Source organism: Lagenorhynchus albirostris, chromosome 2, assembly GCF_949774975.1.
Source record: "Lagenorhynchus albirostris chromosome 2, mLagAlb1.1, whole genome shotgun sequence".
Classification (NCBI taxonomy): domain Eukaryota; kingdom Metazoa; phylum Chordata; class Mammalia; order Artiodactyla; family Delphinidae; genus Lagenorhynchus; species Lagenorhynchus albirostris.
The window spans coordinates 130416043-130439245 of record NC_083096.1 but is presented as its reverse complement, the minus strand read 5'-3'; the positions used below and the strand labels follow the sequence as shown (position 1 = coordinate 130439245).

Genomic DNA, 23203 nt, shown 5'->3' with positions numbered 1-23203 from the left:
GTTCTGGAAACCACAAGTAGTTGGATAATCCTAGAACTGAAAGTACGAGCAGATGAGGCTGGAAAAGTGGATGGGGCCAAAAGTTAAACACTTCTTGAAATTCAAAAACAGGGAGTTAAGTGTCAAAGTTAATATTATAAATGAGGTGGAAGGAAGTTAAAAATAAAATTTAAAACTGAGTTTGAAAGAGTGAATAATTTATATTTTAACTTTCCTTTCAACTAACATTTAAAAGTTAACTAAATTTAAAAAAAATTTTAAATTCAGACATACTTTAGGTATTAAAGCATGGTTTCCCTGTAGTTGGGCCTGTCGTGTCGTACACTTTCAGATGCACTTAGCTCATTTGCTAATGCTGCTTACTTAGAAGTCTGTAAAGTAAGGCACAGGATGAAACTAATTTTAGATGTTAGGAGAGGCTCCTTCCCTAATTTAGGAAGCAGGTATCTTGGGACTTGGATGAACTAAGACAATTCATTGCAAAACTACATCCAAAGCTTATGAGGTATACTTTGCTGGTTTAATAGTAAAACAATTATTGTACACTTACTATGCACAAAGTTCCATACTAAGAAAACAGTTATGTGGTGGAAAAAACATGGACTTAGGAGTCAGGCCTTATTAGCTTGTAGTCTTGAGCAAGCAAATTTACCTTTCCTGGTTTCTTTTTTTCTCATCTGTAAAATAGGAGTATGTATGTCATAGGTTTGCAAGGATTGGCTAACAAATGTAAAACTTGTAGTGGAGTTCTGGAACACAGTAGGTGGTCAGGTGTTAGATGTGTGTTCTTATTTTCAGTGTAAAGAAAATTTAATTGATAATTATTATTAATGTAAATATATACATAGACACTGATATAGATGTTAGAACTTAACATTTCAATAATAAACTGTTGAGAAACTTAACAAAAATATTGTCATTCTAATAAATAAGGATCATTTTTACCCCTCACTAAGTACACTTGGCTTACGTAAAGCCTAAGTAAATAAAATCAGTCATCTTCCATTAAACCTTACCTAGTAAATGTAAAATAAAACTCTCTTGATTTTCCTATTACTAACTCTGATTTTGGAAAGAAGAACAAGTCGATTAGGGTTAAAAGTAGAAGGTGATGTGGAAAAATGCCGACAACTTATTTTATTTTGGGGCTGCACTGTGCGGCTTGCGGGATCTTAGTTCCCCAACCAGGGATTGAACCCAGGCCCTCGGCAGTGAAAGTGCCAAGTCCTAACCACTGGACTGCCAGGGAATTCCCACAGACGATTTAACTTCACCTTTTTTATACTGTTTTTATAGAAATTATACATGATCACTATAAAACACTCAGGCCATATGGAAAAATGCAAAGAAAGGCAACAAATTGCCTAAAATCCTACTAGCCAGAAATAACCAGGGTTAATAATTGCAAACAATCATTGTAGATACCTCTCCATGCACATATGCAGATAAAAATCTGTAAGAATGATATCATCCTTTACATTCTTTAAAAAAGGCAATTAATTTTACTCAAATTTAATATAGCAAAAGCTAAAGTGAACCCTAAGGAATTATCACTGAGTTTCAGATAAAACTTTCTTCATCACCAGGGATGTTAATTCCTATGGGAGCCCCTTAAGAAGATGAAAGATGGGACTTACCTGGTGGCACAGTGGTTAAGAATCCGCCTACCAATGCAGGGGACACGGGTTCGAGCCCTGGTCTGGGAAGATCCCACATGCCGCGGAGCAACCAAGCCTGTGCGCCACAACTACTGAGCCTACGCTCTAGAGCACGCAAGCCACAACTACTGAGCCTGCAAGCCACAACTACTAAAGCCCGCATGCCTAGAGCCCGTGCTCTGCAACAGAAGAAGCCACTGCAATGGGAAGTCCGTGCACCCGCAGCAAAGAGTAGCCCCCGCTCACCGCCCACGTGCAGCAACAAAGACCCAACGAAGCCAAAAATAAATTTATTTTAAAAAATGTGAGGGGCTTCCCTGGTGGCGCAGTGGTTGAGAGTCCGCCTGCCGATGCGGGGGACGCGGGTTCGTGCCCCGGTCCGGGGGGATCCCACATGCCGCGGAGCGGCTGGTCCCGCGAGCCATGGCCGCTGGGCCTGCGCGTCCGGAGCCTGTGCTCTGCAGCGGGAGAGGCCACAGCGGTGAGAGGCCCGTGTACTGCAAAAAAAAAAAAAAAAAAAAAAAAAAATGTGAAAGACATTAGGAGATGACAAATTTGTTTTTTTTTAGTCTCACATTTCAAATTTAGAGAATATACTTCCTCCCATCTCCTCTCCCCTTCCTTCCAATTTTTTTAGCTTTTATTGTTAAAATTTATTATAAATTTCTCTGTAACTTTAGTTTCCCATTTTTTTGGTCTTACAGTTAAGAAATTTTAATGAATTCTGTGCACTCGTTTTTTTTCCCACTACCACTTCTCTTAATTTTATTTTAATTAATCTTAGTTATGTCCCTGAATATCCCAGAAACCATTGAATAGTACACTTTAAATGAGTGGCTTGTATGATATATGATTTATATATGAGTAAGGCTGCCCTACTTTTTAAAAAAGTTTATTGTATTGAAGTATAGTTGATTTACAATGTGTTAATTTCTGCTGTACAGCAAAGTGATTCAGTTATACATACATATACATATATATATACACATACATACATACACATTCTCTTATTTTATTTTTTTAATTTTTAAATATTTATTTATTTTGGCTGCACCGGGTCTTAGTTGCGGCACGTGGGATCTTTGCTGCAGCACGTAGGATCTTTTAGTTGTGGCATTCGGACTTCTTAGTTGCGGCATGTGGGACATAGTTCCCTGACCAGGGATCAAACCCGGGCCCCCTGCATTGGGAGCATGGAGTCTCACCCACTGGACCACCAGGGAAGTCCCCTGTGCTTTTAAATGGTTGGGAAAAAATAGTATTTCGTGACATGGGAAAATGCCCTGAAATTCACACTTCGGCCTCCCTGAACAAAGCGTTCCTGCCACACAGCCACGCTCTTGGTGCGAGGACTGGGGCTGCATTTTCACCCCCACGGCAGAGGTGAGCACTGCCACAGAGACCACACGGCTCACAAAATTGAAACAGTCACTATCCAGTCCGCTGACCTGTGTCCTAGGACACACACGGAGAGTCTGGAGGTGGGGAGCCCATCAACCCATTGTCGGCTGCTTGTGTGAGAGCAAAGCTGGGGATCTGATCTTGAGACGTGCTTCTCATTTTTATATAACAGGCGAGTCTACATAAATTGCATGAAATTTAAACAGTGAAATACTGTTTGGCCGCTCGGCCTGCAGGATCTTAGTTCTTAGGGTCACGGCAGTGAGAGCACCAAGTCCTAACCACTGGACAACACGGGAATTCCCTGTGAAATCATACTTTAAATGCACTAAGAGATCTCGCGCTTTATGAGAAACATGCTGAATTACTTTAACAAAGGAACCTGTTTTGTCCTAAAAGAACGCCCGGTGCTGATGGAGGGTGCAAGAGGGAGCCTGGGGGCCCGAGGAACCACCTGCCTGGGCTCACCAAGGGTGGGGGTGGGTAAGGATTACCTTCCATCTGCCCCCTGACCCCCAGAATCTGCGAATGTCACCTTATTTAGAAAAGGATCTTTGCAGACAGATGTAATTAGTTAAGGATCTTGAGATGAGGTCCTCCTGGATGAGGGTGACCCTAAGTCCAATGACCGCTGTCCTTATGGAAGAGGAGAGACAGACACAGAGGAGAAGCCACGTGAAGATGGAGCCACAAGCCAGGGACGCCTGGGCCCCCAGCAGGTGGAAGAGGCAGGAAGGACCCTTGCTGGAGGCTTGGGAGGGAGCGCGGTCCTGCCGCACCTGGATTTCTGAATTCTGGACTCAGAACTGGGACGGAGTAACAACTGTTTTAAGGCTCTCAGTCTGTGGTGCTTTGTTGCAGCCGCCCCAGGACACCAGAACAGGGATCGCCTCACTCTTCCCCTCCCCCGGTCCACGTCCGGAAGGGTTGGTGTAGGCCTGGTCTGGGTGGGAGGGTGCGGCGGGGGGCGGTGGTGACAGAGCTCCTCGCGTCCCCTGGGGCCTAGGACGTCCCGGCAGGGAGTGGATGGCGTGGGGCCCCCAAGTCAAGGCCGTGGCCCGATGTGCGCTTCAAACAACCTGCCCAGCCCCGGCCGATGAGGCAGGAGCCCTGAGAGCCCGCGGTCAGTGGCCAGGCCCAGCACGGACAGGGCGGCCTTCCGAGTCACAGCGTGGGCACCGCAGTGTGGCCCGACACCAGCCTCCCGGAGACGACGGGTCAGGAGAGAGCTGGTGGGCGTGGATGGGTTGGGCTCAGAAGCTCCTGGGACCCGGGTCCTGGTGAACCCTCATGGCTCTGGCTCGGGAGAGGTGGGCAGAGGTGCGAGATGGGACCTAAGCAGGAGGGCGGCGCCCGCCTCCCCTTTAAACTATAAAGAAGTCAAGACGGACTAATTCTTCAAGTCCCCTGAGGGGCCCGGAAGCCCGGCGTCCTATGAGATGCGAGACCCCTCTCCTTGCCCGCGGGGTCGGGGGGTGGGGCGATTGCTGGGCAGCCCTCGGCAGACCGAGCCCCAAGCACTGAGAAATCCCGGGGCGCTCCTGAGAGCAAAGTGCACAAGTCGGGCTCTGCCTGCGCCCCTCCCTGCCAGAGGTGGGCCCCGGGGACCCTCCCCTCGGGGCAGCCCAGCCGCTGTCACTGGGGCCCGTACCCCTGTCCAGCTCTCGGTCCTGGAAAAGTGCCGGCGCGTGCACAGGGCACAGCTGGCTAAACGCTGGTCCTGATCAAAGCGGCTACGGGGACACGGGTTCCACGACCCACTCTGGAGTCCTGGGCCGACCTGCACACATGGATGAAAGCTGCCCCCGACGGAGCAAGAAACGGGAAGGAAAACAGGGCCGCCCAGTGCGCAGAGGGACCTGTGTACCCCACTGTCTGCTTCATAGGTGCCTGTGGGGCTGAGACGCAAAGGAAAAGCTGGGGAGGGCCTGGGAGATGGGCGTCAGTGGAGGGAGACCCGCTGCAGCACATCACACGCTTCCAGGGGAAGCTTCCTGTGGTTCTCACGGGGCTTCTGAAGGCCAACGAAGGCCACAGACGCAGGCCATGATGCCGCCCGCCCCCGAGGCCCTACCTGCTGCGGACATCCTTGGTGCGGATGGGCACCAGGAGGCTGAAGGTGGACCTGGCCCAGTGAAGGGACGTCACGGGCCAGGGGGCTTGGGGGCCGGCCGGGGTCCAGGCTGCTGTGGGCCCGGAACAGTCTGGCCTGTAGCTGCACCTTGCAGTCCGCGTGAGCCCAGTCCACCTTGTTTGCTGTCCGCAGGGCGTCGGAGGCGGCGTTGCCGTCCATGGCGGGCAGTGGGCGCCGGGGAAGCAGGCTGGCCAGCCGGTGGATGCTCCCGGTCGAGGCCCCATCCCGGTGCAGAGGTCCAGGGAAGTGCTGATCATTCCGGAAAGACAGTTACCCCATGAGCAGGGGCCTCCGCTGCCCGGGGCCCTGCGGGTTGTGGGGATCTCCTGCAGGGAGGTGCTCAGGCAGGGCAGGGAGCCACTGCGGGCCGGGGTCCCGGGGGCCTCGTCCTGCGGGGTGCCCCCGGAGGGGCTCGCCCCATTCCTCGCGGCCAGGTCCTCACGGCTGGTTTGAAACCGCCTCTTCCTCCAGCCTTTCTCATCCAGGGACAGTGCTCGCTCCAGCCTGGGCCTCGGCGGTGGCGGCGGCGGCGGCGGCTTCAGACTGAAGGGTCTTCCGCTGGCCTGTGGGTCCTCATTGCTGACTTGCGCTGGGGTGTCCAGAGAGAGCACTGGGCTCTTCTCGGGTCCGCAACGGTGGTCAGTGGCCGGGGACCCCGGGCGGGCGGCGAGGTCTTCATCAGTGTTTGGAAGCTGCCCCTTGAGCATCCTGCCTTCAGGCTGCAGATGCTGCTGGGCGGCCTCCGAGTGCCCCAGGCTCGCCAACTTGGATGGCAGAGTCCGGGCGCCAGCCCTCACACCCGGGGGCAGACTGGCCGAGCCGGGAGATGGCTCCTCCTGGGGCTGCTGGCGACGTGCAGTGTCAGGGATGTGTGGTCAGCCGTCGCTGGGCAAGGCGCGGAGGAGAGAAAGGGCAGCAGCTCCCCCTCGGGCTGGGGTGGTCCAGCTGGAATACAGCCAGCTGCTGCATGGCGGGGAGCCCTGATGGTCAAGAGTCCCCGGCAAGTCCCTCTGGGCGCCGCCCGCTCCCCAACCCCGCGGGCTTCGGCAGCCGCTCCCCAACAACCGGCGGGCAAGGTCGCCCACATTCTCTTTTAAAAATTTTTCATTGGAGTATAGTTGATTTAAAATGTTGTGTTAGTTTCTGCTGTATAGCAGAGTGAATCAGCTATACATATACGTATATGCACTCCTTTAAAAATTCTTTCTTCATATAGGTCATTACGGAGTATTGAGAAGAGTTCCCTGTGCTATACAGTAGGTCCTTATTAGTTATCTGTTTTATATATAGTGGTGTGTATGTGTCAATCCCAATCTCCCAATTTATTCCCCCCACCCCTTATCCCCCCTGGTAACCATAAGTTTGTTTTCTACATCTGTGACTCTATTTCTGTTTTGTAAATAACTTCATTTGTACTACTTTTTAACACAACTTTGCCATTCATCACCTGGTTGACTGGATTTTGTTGAATCCCTCTCTCCTCTCCTCTCCCACCCTCCTTGCAGAACAGCTCATGAGGTGCTATATTCCATGAGTTTTTGAGTTTGAAAATATCTCCTTATTGTTCAACAGTTGAGCTGACTGTGATATTCTTGAGTGGTCCTTGTGTCCTTTGCAGCCATGCTTCATCATCTTCTGGCCTGGATTATTGCTCTGTAGAAACCTAAGGCCAGTCTGACTTTTTTCCCTTTTGTGAATATAATTATTTTGTCCTGTATAGACTTCCTGACGAATTGTTTCTTCATACTTTAAGTAAGTAGAATCTCTCTATTGGTTTTGTATTTCCTCTTATATATAGTATGTCCTTTTAATCTCCAATTCACTTCTTTCCTTTCAGGGAAGTTCTCCTGTATTATGTCGTTTTTTTGGTCCATCTGTTCAGTTTTTCTATTTCAAGAATGCCAGTTATATTGGATGCTTTGTTGAATATTCTTTGTCATTATCGTATTTTGTTTAAATTTTTCTTACAGCTGTGTTTCCTTTTGCCTTCAAACATGTTCAGGGCAGAGGAGAGCAAAACTTTATTTATATTCCATAACTACTTTATAATTTCTTTACCTTTTGTTGCCATGCATGCTATGCTGTAGGGCCTTTGCACTTACTATGCCCTCTGCCTGCGATGCCCTGGCTCCTGAGATCCATGTGGATTGCTGCATTCACATCTCTACTCAGGTATCCCCTCCTCAGTGAATCCTTCGTGTACCATCCTATCTACCCATGTCACTCTTTCTTCTTACCTTATAATCACATGACATTAGATATTTATCTGCAAATTTGGTGTTGTGTACCTTCCTCATGCTCCCACCCCCAATGAAGTCTTCAGAAAGCAGAGATTATATCTGTGTTGTTCATGGTTGTATTGCCTACCACTGTGTTTGCTGCGAAGAAAAGGCTTACAAGTATATGTCTGATTATAGAGAGGTCTGGCCCACAGCCTGTAGCTAAGCCTACGTACGGGATACTTGGGGCAAAAATGTGGACCCTGGTGAAATCATTTACAAATTCAAATCCCTTTTGTCTCAATTGAGATACAGTGGGGCCAATTTTCCCCTAATTTGTTTCTAGAGACTTATGTTCAAAGAATGACCAAGCAGAATTCTTAAACAGAAGGGCCTTTAAGCAAAGGATTTGCAGATGATGGCTGCTTCCTCAGTGCAATACCCATTTTCCCTTACTGGGAAAAGGGCTCCGTGCTGTTAGAATAACCTGTTTAAGAACAAAGGTTTTAAGTTAGTAGTTGTCCTCTATGCCCTTAAACAGGAAAAATCCTTAAGCTAATGCCAGAGGATGTCCACGCCATTTGGGAATCTCCCCAAGAATGCCTACCTAATAGAAATTCTTTAATTTCAATAAGCCATTTTGAAGATCCAAACTTGTGGTTTAAAGCCAAATGTTCTGTATCTTGTATTTATCAGTGGATCACTAAGTAGTGATTATAGCATATCTCGGTTTTTAAATCATTTACTACTAACCTATATAAGCTCTTTGAGAGCAGTACCCATTTATTACAAATCTCTTAAACTCGAGGATGTATAACAGGATTTCCAAGTGTCCCTGGAAGGTTTCAGTGAGCAGGAATTAGTCCCTCGAGCTCTCTTGGCATAGTGAGAAATGTGGAGCTCACAAAGTGATAGGAGGTAGCATAAGGTCCATTTGCCAACATCTGGAGCACAGCTGCTTCTTAATCTTTTCACCATCTGTTAATAAAAACTGGCTGAAAAGGAATATGGAGGTCTCAGATACACATAGAAATAAATATTGAATAAACAGATAAGATATAAGAGAGAAAAGGCCTTCACAAAACAGATTTTGATGGTGATTAATTTTAAGTTATAACTAAGGCTTCTGGTGGGTGGTATGAATGGTCTGAATGCCCCACTGGGTTAGGGAAGACCATGGAAGAATAACTGACTGCTTTCAACTTTAATCCTTCCGTGATTAATTGTGATGAACAATCTGTAACCTGGTTCTTGTTTTTCTAACAACTGGGAAGAGATGGGTGGTCAGAAGCCACCACGTTGGCCCCAGATCTTAATGGCGGTAGGAAGGGGGCCTGATGTTGCTTGGCCTTTTCACAAGCTGCCCATCCCAGGCGGATGTTGGAAATTGCCCTTCAGAGCTGCCCTTTTATTTCCATCAAGTGGAGGGCTTGCTTTTCTGCCTGGGAATGTGGTGGTGGACTCTGGTTCTGTGCCCTTCCTCTGGAGTGAATGCACTCCAAATTAGAAAAACAAACGTCCTAGTTCCCTCTTGCCCTCCACTGCCTGAGCTTGTTGTTGCGGCACCTCCTGCTTCAGCTACCCTCCCTCAGGCTCTTGGCATGGCTGACAGGAGTCGGTGCCAAGGCCCAGTGGCCAGCACTGCTGGGAACATAATACCAGTCAAGACTTTAGTGACATCTCCCTGCACCTGGTAAATCTTTTGGGGAGTTTTTAAAAAACAACCTGTAAGGCACCGTAAGTAGTGATGCACCATGATAGCTTCTGGGAGACTGTATAAAATTTCAGCTTTCAACGTGGATTGGCTGTTTGAACAGGACAGAGCAGCTTTTCCAGGCCAGGTTATGAGATGAGATAGGGATACCATGAGGTAGGTTTTCCATACTCCTGATCAGAAACCATGCAGTGGAACAGTGTCATATGTGTAGTTAAAGGGAGGAAAGCAAGCTTTCCATGCTTAAATATGATCTTTATTTTACTTTACCTGTTGGGCTTTCTGGTTTCCTCAACAATGGAATGTATTCACTGGGAATAGGCTGTCTAAGGAGGCTGGAATACTGCTAGTCATTTAAAAGCATGTCTTTCAGGATTAGTTTTAGTAAAAACAAAAGCATACCACAATTGTTGCAGTTCTTTAAGTGGAAAAATTATTAATGCTGCCACCTGTTGACAGAATTTGAGTATGCATCAGCCCACTTGGTTAGTAATCCCTGCCCGCCAGGAATACCATATCCATGTGAGATCTGACACTATCCCGGGCATTTCAGGATTAAACACAGCCCCCGCCCTCAGGGATCTTGTAATTTTAATAGGCTCCATGAGCAAGCATATTTAAAGAAGAAGAAATAGCCACAGCTAGAGTGACAAGTTTTCCTTGGGCCTGCCAGTGTAATCATAGCCTGCCTCGTCTAAATCACTTAATTAAGAGACGATAATCTCTTGGTTAGAATGTATTTAAATACTTTGCATATGCACTGAAACACTTTCATGTTCAGAATGGCTACTCCTATTTAGATACAGATTTTCTGTTACAAGACTTCCATGGGATCATGGTTTAACATTCCATACATTAGCTAATTATGTGTTTCCTTCCAAATCCCAGTAGCCTAGCAATTCAAAATACCAACGACTTGAATCTCATACCACGAGTAGATCTCTAGCAGAGAACTTGGATCAGTGGATATCAAATGGTAGCTAAATGTATTCTAGAGCAAAATGCCCACAGTTACCCCACCCCCCAAGTCAATATGAACATCTCATGTCCTGATACAGGGGCATCTTGCTTGACAGGTTTCAAGTAGTCTTCATACTCTGCCCCTCTGACATTATGTTCTTTTGAAAAAATATGTATGGTTGGATAATAACGCTTTTTAAAAAACGGTTTAAAATGTGCTGGTCACATTGCACCTCTTCTGATATTCTCTTCCTGGCAGCTGATTGATGTGAGAATTACAAACGAATTACTTTGGGGCTTCCCTGATGGCGCAGTGGTTAAGAATCTGCCTGCCAATGCAGGGGACGCAGGTTCAATCCCTCATCTGGGAAGATCCCACGTGCGGGGCAGCAACTAAGCCCATGTGCCACAACTACTGAGCCTGAGCTCTAGGACCCGTGAGCCACAATTACTGAGCCTGTGCACCACATCTACTGAAGCCCGCGCACCTAGAGCCTGTGCTTCACAACAAAGGAAGCCACCGCAATGAGAAGACCGCAGACCACAATGAAGAGTAGCCCCCGCTTGCCAAAACTAGAGAAAGCCCGCACAGCCATGAAGACCCAATGCAGCCAAAGATAAATAAATAAAAAAAAACAACAGACATTTATAAAAACAAACAAAGAAAAAAACAAATGAATTACTTTGAGGATTTGCTCAGCCCAACTTGAGACACTGGTGTAAATAAATTCAAGGAATTCTGGAGCTACCATTTATTTTTTTTATTTTTTAATTTTTTTATTTTTGGCTGTGTTGGGTCTTCGTTGCTGTGCGTGCGTTTTCTCTAGTTGCAGCAAGCAGGGGCTACTCTTTGTTGCAGTGCGCGGGCTTCTCATTGTCGTGGCTTCTCTTGTTGCAGATCACAGGTTCTAGGCATGCGGACTTCAGTAGTTGTGGCTCTCGGGCTCTAGAGCGCAGGCTCAGTAGTTGTGGTGAATGAGCTTAGTTGCACCGCAGCATGTGAGATCTTCCCAGGCCGGGGATCGAACCTGCGTCCCCTGCATTGGCAGGTGGATTCTTAACCACTGTGCCTCCAGGGAAGATCCCATGCTGCCTTTTTGAGTACCATTTCCTGTTGTCTGCCCTGAAGTCTTAAAATTAGGGTCTGTAGGCTGAAGGATATTCATTTCTTAATTATCTTATAAGCAGATAAACACTGCTCCTCACTCCATGGAGCCTTTGTCCTTACGACTAACTAGAGTGACAGACGGGACCTGTGCCCCTTCAGGCCTGTGACATTGTACCCCAAACTTCAGTGGGATCCCCGGCCCATCCCCAGGGCCTTGGTGACCACTTCAGGGATGAGGACACCACAGCTGCCCTGAAAATTATACTATTTGAGACTGGTTACTTCCAACTGTGATGCCTGATTATTAATGGAAATGTAAGTCATCCCTCTTACATTACATCCCTCTTACATGACCTTTTAAAAATTCTCTTCTCTTTGTTACTGATTCCCCTCCTCCTGCCCCTAATTCTTGATTCTTCCACCGTACTCTGGAATCCTCTTTCCTTATCAATTTTCTCCACCTTCCACATGCTCTCTCTTTGTAGAATGCTCTGTCTACCTTCTGTCTTAAGGAAAACCTGGGTCTCCCCTTACAATGTTACTTTTTTTTCTTCTTTCTTCTGTTTTGGTTTTTTTTTTTTTTTTTTTTTTTTTTGCTGTACGCAGGCCTCTCACTGTTGTGGCCTCTCCCGCTGCGGAGCACAGGCTCTGGACGCGCAGGCTCAGCGGCCATGGCTCACGGGCCCAGCCGCTCCGCGGCATGTGGGATCTTCCCGGACCGGGGCATGAACCCGTGTCCCCTGCATCGGCAGGTGGACTCTCAACCACTGCGCCACCAGGGAAGCCCACCTCTTCTGTTTTTGAGGCGATTCATTTCTCCCACGTGAAAGCATCCTGTTGGGTGATTGTGGTGGTGATGGTATTCTGTCTCCCTACCACCTCTTTCATACTTTTATAAAAGCCCAAGCTTGTCTTCATCCTTCACGTCCTTCTTACTGTCAAACTTGCTACTTGTCTTTCGACTTCCAGCTCCACGTGGTTTTCATTTTCCCCCATTTTCCACTCCTTCTCCAGCACTTTGCCCTGGGCCAGCCACCATGCTGGGATTTACATATAGTAATTTTTTGAATTAGATATCATCATTCTCAAAGGTACAGAAAGGTTAGGTAACCAACGTCGCAAAGTGAGAAAACCATAGGTGAACCGCCAACTGAGGAATTTTGTCTCCAGAGTCTATATTCATTCTCAGAGTCTGTACTTGCCATGCTGTTTTTCCCTAGTCATGTGTTTAATGGTGTGTGCAGTGATATTTATTGGAGTATACTGGAAACCATTTAGATGTTTAGCAGTAGGGGGATTGGTTAAATTATGACACATCCAAACTAGGGAGTACTCTGCAGGTATTAAAGAGAGTGAGGGAGCAATGTGTACTATGTATAAAAAATATTCAAGATACATTAACAGAAAAAAGCAAGATGCAGAATATTTATTATGCATATGTGGGAACAGAATCTGGTGCGTCTGTGCCTGCAACACTAGACCGGGCAGAACCCCTGAAGCCACCAGGATTTGGGTTTCTCAAGTCATTTTGTAAGCTGACCGCTCTGGTTGCCAGCAGCAGGCAGGCACTGCTTCCCGTCTGAGAATTTGCTTCTCATAGTATGCAGTTTTCTGTTTCAGAAGGAAGACAGCCAGGTGTGGTACATGGTGTGTGATTCTGAAGTCAGATAGCACTTGGTTCCTTGGTTCTAGGTTCCTCGGTTATTAAATATGTGGTCTTGGGCAAGTCACTTAACTTTTCTGAGCCTCAGCTTTTATAACTTTAAAATGCGGATGATGCTCACCTGGCAGAATTGTGACTTTTGAGATATTTATTAATTCATTCAACAAATATTTGTTCAGCATCTACTATATGCCAGGCACTGTTTTAGGCACTAAGGATATGGCAGCAAATAACTTTGAAAGTTCTGCCCTCATTTTGCTTACATTCTGGTGGGAATAAAAGCACTCAGAAAAGAAGTCATAGACAAAAAGTGATGCAGAGAAAAAAAGAAAAAGAATGAAGGGTGAATGGGGCGCCAGTGGTGGGCTGGTTAGAGAAGCCCTCACTAACAGACCTGCTTCGAGCCAAGGCTTCTGAAGCTGAGGGCATACCTGGACATCTGGAGTGAGAGCCTTCTAAGCAGAGGGGACGTGAACTATAAATGTCTTAGGCGGGAGTGAGCCTGCCTGCTTGAGAACAGCAAGGATGTCAGTGATGTGCAGGGAGACGAGGAGAGAGGAGGAGAGAGAAGAATCAGGAACAACAGCAAGCCTTTGCCGGCTACTGCAAGGTTTTGGTTTTTCTGTTGCATGTAATATATCTGGCACATTGAGGATGGTCGACAAATAGTAACCATGATGATGAGGATGTTACCGTGATGCTCTGCTCTTTTGGTTGAAGAAAGATAGATGGGGTGACATTTAGGATTCTTTTAAGTACCCCCCCTTTATACCCCTGGAACAACAGCATAGTAGAATAGAAAGAGCACTTGAAAGACCAGAGACCCGATGTTAAATCCAAGTTCCTCTGTTGACCCTCACTGAAGGCAAACATACTCATCTATCCAACAGAGGGTGATAATTCCTGCTCTGCCGACCTCCTAGGGTTGACGTGAAGAATGAAATAAGTAAACTTATATAAGTACTTTGTAAACTGTAGACTAAAAATACGCGTGAAGCATAAAGGCTGTGTTTACTGAATTATTATTGGAACCTGGAAACCATCTAGTCCAGCTTCTAGAGTTTCCTTGTCTGTGTGAATGTTTCTAGAAATGGGGTGCACGCTGGTGGAAAGGACTGCAGAGCCATACCTTTCTTGGTTTGGGTTCTGTTACAGTTAGTGCAGCCTGCGTGTAGATTAGCTCCTTGCAAGTTGTGTCCCATTGCCGCCACAAGGCACACCTGTACTACCAGCAGCTTGAGGCTGAATCTTTGTGCTGAATCTACCAGTCTTCTGAATTTTAACCTAAATTAAGGCCCATCATGATAAGGTTTTTTTGTGTTTTTTTTTTTTTTTTTTTTTTTGCGGTACGCAGGCCTCTCACTGTTGTGGCCTCTCCCGTTGCGGAGCACAGGCTCTGGACGCGCAGGCCCAGCGGCCACGGCTCACGGGCCCAGCCGCTCCGCGGCATGTGGGATCTTCCCGGACCTGGGCACAAACCCGCATCCCCTGCATCAGCAGGCGGACTCTCAACCACTGCGCCACCAGGGAAGCCCCATGATAAGGTATTGAACTGGATCAGGAAAGTAAATTTAAAGAGCTTTATTATCTAAAAATGAGGTGATGAAAGGGGCAAACAGATAACTAGAGTGGGAAGGTTATTACTGTCATGGCTATGCTGTGCCCGAGCTCTAAGCTATGCTTGGGTTGAGTTCCCTGGTGACTGGGTGGGACCAGAATGCGGAGTCTGTGTGCTGAACTGTAATTGTGGGAGAGCAAAGAGCACCAGTGACCCCCCAAACTCTTAGAAACTCTCAGAAAAGGAATTAAATGTGGGTCTGAATGTGAGAGCCCAGTAGGTTGGCACTGCCCAGCATATTTTTGAAATCTGTTCCTTGTGAATTCAGCTTATTTTGTACACAGTTGCATTTCCCACCCATTCTTCCAGAGGCCCCCAAAGTTCAGAAGCAGTTCTAGGGGAGCTGAGCAGATGGGCTTCTGAACCTCATTTGACAAGGAAACTTTAACCAATAATATTTGAGTTTTTATTTGTCGAAGGAATTGTTATATTCTGTTTTAGAGCTGCCTGTTCTTTCCTACAGCTTTTTTCAGCTCTTAACCTCTACCCAAAGGATAAAGAACAATGTTTTCTTGTCAGGGTAGTGACTAGTGATGCTGGAACAGAAGGCCCCAGGGACTGTGGCTGAGTGATTGCTAAAGTTCTTTGTGCATACTCATCAATAAAAATGTTGTCTACATCTTCAGTATGTGGATATTTATGTATAAATATATAAATACATACAATTTTATTAATATATAACTGGTAAAATGGGCCCTCCCAAATAGAAGATTAAAAAGAATGAGAAAAAAAACAATAGAGGTTCTGTTTCTTTCTTTCTGTACTCTGAGGAGGGTCTCTTTGGAAGCTACTGCTTCAGAAGATGGCTTTTCCTTGAAATTGGATTTGAGGAAAGAGCAAAGATTGATTTGGGATTGTTTTGGCTGCAGGCATCTTTCTAATTCCAGTTGTCATCTTGAAGCTTCAATGAGGTGTAGGTTATACAGGGAAAGGCAGGACCTGGCCATCAGTGGGAGAGTGCCTTTATGTGGAAGGTTTACTGCCCTCACTTTATTGGTGTTTCAATGTAGATTGTACTGGGCAGAGTACCAGGAGATAACAAGGGGAGTGAGACACGTCTTAAGTCCCCACTTCAGGAAGCTCATCTTCTAGGGCAGACTCTGGAGCGTGGTGTAGGCTGAAGTGGACTAAGACTTGGCATAGTGCCTGGGCCTGCTGCCAAAGTGCTTACTCTAGCATCCCCAGCCTGACCTGCAGTGAGCTGTTGGGAGGAGGGAGACAGAAGAAAGCACCTGGCTGAGGATGTGTGTAGTATTCAAAAGGGAATTTGGTGGGAAAGAATTTGGTGTGGTTTTATCTGGACTCTCCTAAGACCCCTTCCCTGTCCCCCAGTCTGTGCAGCCGTAGATAGAATTGAGCCATGAACACCCACATGGGTCCAAATCTTGTTCCTTGGTGACCCAGATAGCATTACATTATTATTTACCTGGTAACTGTCACATATATGGGACTCCAGAGTACACTCAAATGCTATGAAACCCCAATTCTAAAAGTCAGTCTGTTTTTGAACCTCATAATAATCAAAAGAGAAGTTGCTTCATGAATCAATTTTAAAGTAATCAAGCCATTCCATAATAGAGGGTTACATATAGACTTTACAGAGCTCAAGAGTCATATAATTTCATGGAATTATTTACAAATAAGGCAGACTAATCAAAGAAGTATATTCACTTAATAGAAAACTAGAAGGGGACTCCCCTGGTGGTCCAGTGGTTAAAAATCCACCTTCTAATGCCGGGGACGCGGGTTCAATCCCTGGTCGGGGAACTAAGATCCCACGTGCCACAGTGCAACGAAGCCCGCACGCCACAACTACTGAGCCCGTGCACTCTAGACCCCGCGTGCCACAACTAGAGAGAAGGCTGCGCGCTGCAGCGAAGATCCCGCGTGCCGCAGCTAAGACCTGACACAGCCAAATAAGTAAAATAAGTAAATAAATAAATAAGAACAGTAGAAGACAACTACCCTAGTGTTTGCCCACTGTGTACCAGGCGTTGCTGCCTTCCAGAGCTAAGGCCAAGGTGTCTACATTGTACTTAATCTTAGGCAGGTATGATTTGACCTTTTACTTCCCCAGATACCAAGCAGTCATAATCTGATCTGACAGAAATTATGTTGAGATTTGAAAAAAATCTAGTTAGTTTATTTAAAGGCAATATTGTTTTCTATTTTGAAGATACTGTATCTCAGTTCCCATTGCAGAAGCACCCTGAACATACTTCCAGGCATAATCTCCCAACATGCGGGTGCCTTTATGTGAAGGGGATGCTTAGCCAGTGTGGGAGGAAGGAGGGAATACAGCTGAGTGACTATTGGCACAAGAGCCTAGGCTGTAAGATTAGAAATACCTATTTCTCTGATGAAGCCAGCCTGAATGCAAGAGAGATCACAAGAGGACAGCAAATGAGGCTGTGAAAGCAGTTTCTTCTGATGTTAGCTGTAATGTTGGAACAGCTCTGGTGTTGCCTGGTGGAAGCATGTGTTTAGCTTAGGTTGGGCACATGATAGCCGATGAACTTAGATGTGCTCTGCAAGATAAGCCTCTCCTCACCTCTGTTTGAACTTACTCTGTCTTTCCTTGTCATAAGAATAGAGTTGAAATGTGCCCTGGGTTTGGGTCTCTCTGTTCTTGTATCCCTTTGCAAAGAGATACCACTTAATCTCTTAAGAGATCCTGCAATAAACAACATCAAAATTTAGAAACTTGGGGGCTTCCCTGGTGGCGCAGTGGTTGAGAATCTGCCTGCTAATGCAGGGGACACGGGTTCGAGCCCTGGTCTGGGAAGATCCCACATGCCGTGGAGCAACTAGGCCCATGAGCCACCACTATTGAGCCTGCGCGTCTGGAGCCTGTGCTCTGCAACAAGAGAAGCCGCGATAGTGAGAGGCCCGCGCACCGCGATGAAGAGTGACCCCCGCTTGCCACAACTAGAGAAAGCCCTTGCACAGAACCGAAGACCCAACACAGCCAAAAATAAATAAATAAACAAATGTGGGGTTTAAAAAAAATGATAAAGGTTGGCCCAGTTTAAAAAAAAAAAATTTAGAAACTTGGGCCATTGGATAATTTCCCTTACTGGAGAAATTAGAAAAGAAGCTCCAGGGGAAGCCTAGAACAAATTATCTGTAGCGAAAATCCAGTTTTATTTGTTTCCCCAATCCACTGCAGAGCAATCTCTTTTGCCAAATACAAATTACTGGAAAAATTAAAAGAAAAAAACCCAATAAATTCAAGCCCAAATTTTAGATTCAACAGAGTTAAAATTACTCTGTAGAATTGCTATAAAATTCCTAAATGTTTTTTCTCATTTCTGTACTTACTGTGACCAGGGCTTACATTGGACTGCAGATCAGATGTTGAGTTTAGTAAGATATAGGGAATGAATAATTTCAGATGGGACTTGCAAAGACACTTAGATACAAAGTACTGTAAGCAAGTTCATCAGGGCATAAACTTTGGAAATAGCTACAAGGCACTATACTAAGTTGCTCATCTGTGTTAATTTTTTAGAAGCTGAAGGGTATAGCAATGATCAAGACAGAAAAAGTCCCTTTTCTCAGAGTGAGATAGGAATAGAAAATAAGCATAAATACTTGGAAATTATTCATAGTAATAAATAATAGAAAATAAACAGTAATGAGATAGATAGTGGAAGGGGAATGGGACTATTTTAAGTATACTAGTGTAAGAAGTCTCCCTGAGGAAGTTACATTTATGCATATATCTGAAATGATAAGGAGTCATATTCAGAGACCTGCAGGAAGAACATTTTAGGCAGAGGACAGCAAATGCAAAGGCCCTGAGGCAGAGGTATCTGACACTACAAAGATAGAAAGGAGCTAGTGAAGAGAGCAGTATTGAAAGTAAGTCGATGTGGCCAAAGTCAACCTTGGGCATCATGTCATGTGATACTGAACAAAAGAAGAATAAATTATGGAAGTGTGGGTAAGGAAAGTGGTGTCATGGGTAGCCCAAAGGTGAAGTTGTGGGAACAGGTGAGTTGGGTTGCAGCTGGGGAACATGCAAGACCAAGGAAAATCAGAAATGTCATCCAGTGTCCTGGTGTATGGAGAGGGGGGGAAGAGGGGCCTATTTCTGTGTGCAGAAGACGATGGATGAGGACCCTGGGAGGAATGGGCTTTGGAGAAAAGGGCCTGGCCTCACAGGCAATAAGGAAGGCATTGAAGGGAGCAGAGGTTGGTACCTGGAGCGGGCGGGGGCGTAGAGACAGCGTTGGGTGGGTTTTGTCACATTGAATGCAACAAACACTCTGAAATCACCTTGGCATTCAAACGACTTGGAGATTTTAACACAGAGTGCAGCACATTCATGTTTGAATAACTGGCTTCCTGTAATAGGAAAAGGAGTTCTTTGATTGTTAAGTGATTTAAGTTTGTCTTCTGAAGATTGCACCTCCTATTATACTTTCTTTCCTGCTCTCCATCCACCCAGCTCTTTTACCTAAGATTTAAAGGACATTTTTTTAAAAAGTGATAATTGGATACAGTAAGGTTTTTCACAAAACAGACCAACTTGACAAACTATTTAGGAACAAGATACTACTGTGTACCATCCCAGCCAAACCTGGGGTTACATTTAAAGCAGGTCAATCCCTGGTGGGGGGGGGAATATATCTATATATAAAATTTGGGGTCAACTAACTGCAAAAAAGGAAGTGATGCCCATGAGTTCAAATTCCAACTGCAGTTTATTTTCTGACATTTAGAAAAGTAGGGTGAATTTATAAGTTTTGCAGCATCCAGATAGTTTCAAAAGCACCAGTTCTTTTTGAGATTGGAATTTTGCCCACCTTGTTTCTAAGGTGCAGGCTCAAATGAAGGTCTGAGTGAAGGATCCTACTTTAATTGATTTAGACTTAAAAAATATTTGTGTGTATATAGAGAGGTATCCTAAGAATAATATGCTCATAAGCTGTTAGAACTAAAAGGACACAAACAAAATTTGCCCCTTTGATTCTTTAACAGAAGAAGAAATGGAGGTGTTATAACTTGCCCAAGGTGACACAGGTAGTTAAGAGCAGAGCTGAGACTAGAGCTGGGACTAGCCTAGTGATGTTTAGCACTTACTGCTTTTATCATGTGACTCCTTAGCCTTTCATATTCCAAATGCTAAAGCTAGGTTGTAAAGTAGCATATTTTCTTCTAGTATTAAATTTATAGAAGTAGATATAAATTCCTGATTAAATCTCCTTTCTGGGCAGTGTATGTGCAGATTTGATTATTCTGTCTCTGAAAATATTTCAACAACTAACTGAATTGGGAAGTGTCTCACATTTGATGTTTTGTTTTGGCATTTAGGTTTTCCTAGAACATTAGTTCAGGCTGAAGCCTTGGACAAAATATGTGACCTGGACCTAGTGATCACTTTGAACATTCCATTTGAGACGCTCAAAGATCGTCTCAGCCGACGCTGGATTCACCCTCCTAGTGGGAGGGTATATAACCTGGACTTCAACCCGCCTCATGTGCATGTAAGAATATACAAAATACATTCGCATATTGACAAGAAAGGTAAAACATTTCAGTTGAAAAGCAGGGGAACGATATGAATAGGCTGTTCCAAAAAGAGCAATATATATAGCCAGCAAATATTTTAAAATTCTCATTAACTAGTAGTGAAGGGATGTAAATTAACATTTACAACATTTATTGCTAGTTGGGATCTGGGAAAATGATACTCTTACCTGTGTTAGGTATATGAAATATTAACAGTCTTTTAGAAGAGCAACTGAGCAACCTACATTAAAACTTCTAAATACATATTTCACTCAACCCACTTCTGGGAGTACAGTCTATGGAAATGTAAGCACTTTCAGGTCAGGTCATGTACAGGATGAGGCTTATTTCCATGTTGTTTGTAGTGGGAAAAATAAAACAAAACTTGAAAACAGAACAAATATTCATCTATGTGGATGATTAAATAAATTTGAGAATATCCACATTTTGGAAAATCATGTATAAGGTTAAAAAAAAAGAGACATAGTAGTACATTCTTTGGCCCAGAGAAATATTTCTCCTGGGTATTGTTGAATGAGAAAAGCAAATAGCAGAATGATTACATTTTTCTAAAACCGTGACTGCCCTTCTTCTTCTTTTTTTTTTTTTTTTTTTTTTTTGGCTTGCGCTGCACGGCTTGTGGGATCTTAGTTCCCCAAACAGAGATTGAATCCACCCCTCAGCAGTGAAAGCACAGAGTCCTAACCACTGGACTGCCAGGGAATTCCCTATGACCACCGTTCTTTATGTATATCTGTTTACGTGTCTGTAAGTGCTCTCTAGCTTCATAGGAGTAGTGATAAAGGAACTATCCTGGGCTGGCCAATAGTTGAGGCTGGGACAGAATAAGGAACAGGGTTAGAGTGAGTGGGGTCATGTGAGTGGTGGGAGTGCGGAGGAGGGACTAGGCAGGACTAAAGGCATGAAAGATTGCCCTTAAGAAGAAGTTCAAAATATAACATCTATGCATCTGCATAAGATTAAATACATGTAAAGGTATATGTTTAAAGAAACTTTTGACAAATTCATTTAAAGAGTAACTGTTCTTTCTGTTAAAGACATGAATTAGTTCAATCTGATAATTCTTCAGTTATTTGGTGGTAGATACTATTACTTGTTCTTATCCAAATGTGGAAGGGGTGGCTATTGTGTCTTATTGGGTTCATGTTTATGGAATAGGCTAGACTTGAATATAGATAGAGTCAGTAATAACTATAGAAAACTACTTCAAGGGGTTAAGGATGCCTTCCTAGCTCTGTAAGTCTTCATTAAGTCCTGATGAGTCTTTTTCATTTGGGCTAAGCACTGGTCTCCTTTTCAAGTTTTCTTTTTAAAATGTAAGTAGTTCTGGAAGTCCTTTATTAGAACCCTTCCTCCATTCCATCCCCAAAAGCTAATATGGGGAAAAAAATGTATAGGGAGGAAAATAGGGTTCTGAACATGCATTGGAGTCTAACACAAAAGCTTCATATTTTGGCTCTGCCTAGACCTGCTGATGCAGACTCTCCCAAAATTTGAGAAGCTTGAACACTGAGTTGCTTTCCAAAGACTGGGTATCCCTAAAAGAACACCTGCAATTACAGTGCTATTTCCAAAGATAGCAGTAAAAGTGCTGCTCTGGCCTAAGTCAACCAGCTGTTGTGGCCAAGCTGCCCCAGGAGACATGCTGATGTCCTATTCTGCTCTTTCTGGAAGCAGTTGTTGTTATCTCCTGATACTCTGAAGCCCTAGAAATGGCTTCTGAACTTTGCAGCAGTAAGTAAAATAAAAGAGAGGGAACTATAGGTGACGTACAGCTTTCTCCCATGCCCATGTCTCATGTTTTGTTAGGGAAACAGCCCTGGAATACCCATGTGATAATTGTGGCTCACCAGTAAATCCTAAGTGTAAGTTATGTACCTAAGGCCCTGAGCTATAATACAATTTTAGTGCATTTCAAACTTACAGCCGGTTTCAGACTATCCCGTTGAGTTGCCTGAGCCTTTTGATTCTGCTTTAGCCTACCTTTTTTTTTACTGTTCATCACAAAACTTTAATATTGTCAAACTAAGACAAACATCCAGGAAGCAAGTATCTTTTGAATTCTAAGGCAGTCCTAAGTGAAAACTCTGCTCCTAATACAAAATTTAACAATGAACCAGGCTGTCATTTAGCTTCTTTACAAATAAACAGGATACTCAGGTGAAAAATAGACTACTGTTGATAGCAATCAGTATTACAACAAAAGGAGATGAGTTTCCTGTAGTTTCCAGGTGTCGTCATGATTAAAATAAATGACTCCTTCAGGCACATGGAATCCCAGTTTTAGTTTTTCTCCTGCTCTAGGATCCTTCCCCATGTTGCTGTCTCCCAGGAAGCCATGGTAAGCCTGTCTCTCCAGCAGGCTGTGGGTTGTTGGCCTTGGAGGATACACATTCACCTCTCCCCATGGTGTCCCGAATGTTCTGCTCCTGGGGCTGGGTCAGCTGCTGGGGCTTATCCTTAGGAAGATCCAACTCTTGTGGCATCTCTGCCTCAGCCTCATGGAATAGCAGCTTACCCTGAAGGGTGTGTAGCAGGTGGAGGAAGGTCTGGTGCCTCTGCAGCTTGTACTGCTCCTGCCCTGCCTGCTGCTTCAGGGTTCCAAGTTCCTGATATAGCTGTTCAAGCTCCTGCTGAGTTCCTGCCTGACGCTCCCTCACCTCTGAAGACACCACTGCCAGATGCTGCAGACGCTTCTCCTGTTGTAGCTGCCACTGCTTCTGGACTCTTCTGAGTTTTTCCATGGCCATTTGCTTCTTGGCCTGGAGTTGTTCAAGGGCCTCCCGGAGCTTGGCCTGCTTCCTTTGGGCCTCCTCCACCTTGGGCAGTGCCTGGGTCAGGGAATTTGTGATGGCCTCCACGTGCTCTTGGTAGGTGGCCTTCAGCTCTTTCCATTGCTCTTTGACTTCATTTGCCTTCTGCCGGCTCGTGTCTTCAGAAGCCAAGGGGTTCAGGTCCTGGGCAGTGCCTTCCTGCACCAAGAAATTCTACGGGAAGTCTACTACTTGAAGCTGGCTGCAGAGGAGCTTGTCTTTCTTCCGGGAGTCCATCACAAACTCAGCCAGGATCTGCACGGGCAGTTCTGCCTCCTCCTGAAGACCTATAGGCTCCAGGATGTCTGCCACCTTGGCCAGGGCCTCTCGGGCAACAGCCTCCGCCTTAGTCTCTGCCGCCTCCATCCTTCCCCGGG

At 45.3% G+C, this 23203-nt stretch overlaps 2 protein-coding genes and 1 pseudogene across 10 annotated transcripts in view; 1 reads left to right on the top strand and 2 right to left on the bottom strand.

Annotated features, from left to right (window-relative positions):
• The window catches only part of AK4 (adenylate kinase 4), a 146528-nt gene that overhangs the window by 45301 nt on the left and 78024 nt on the right, over positions 1 to 23203 (top strand). For all 9 annotated transcript variants that reach the window (XR_009538908.1, XM_060139844.1, XM_060139839.1 and 6 more), the window contains exon 4: positions 19795 to 19967. Coding sequence is in view for 8 of the 9 variants with exons in the window: in XM_060139844.1 (XP_059995827.1) it covers positions 19795 to 19967 (173 nt within the window). In the remaining variant the exon portion in view is untranslated. The remainder of the gene's footprint in view (positions 1 to 19794; positions 19968 to 23203) is intronic.
• Positions 5130 to 5900, bottom strand: LOC132516458 (phosphatidylinositol polyphosphate 5-phosphatase type IV-like; annotated as a pseudogene).
• LOC132514717 (ZW10 interactor-like) lies at positions 22314 to 23192 on the bottom strand. Its single transcript, XM_060139835.1, is given in 1 exon segment — positions 22314 to 23192. A coding segment is annotated over 1 exon segment (879 nt).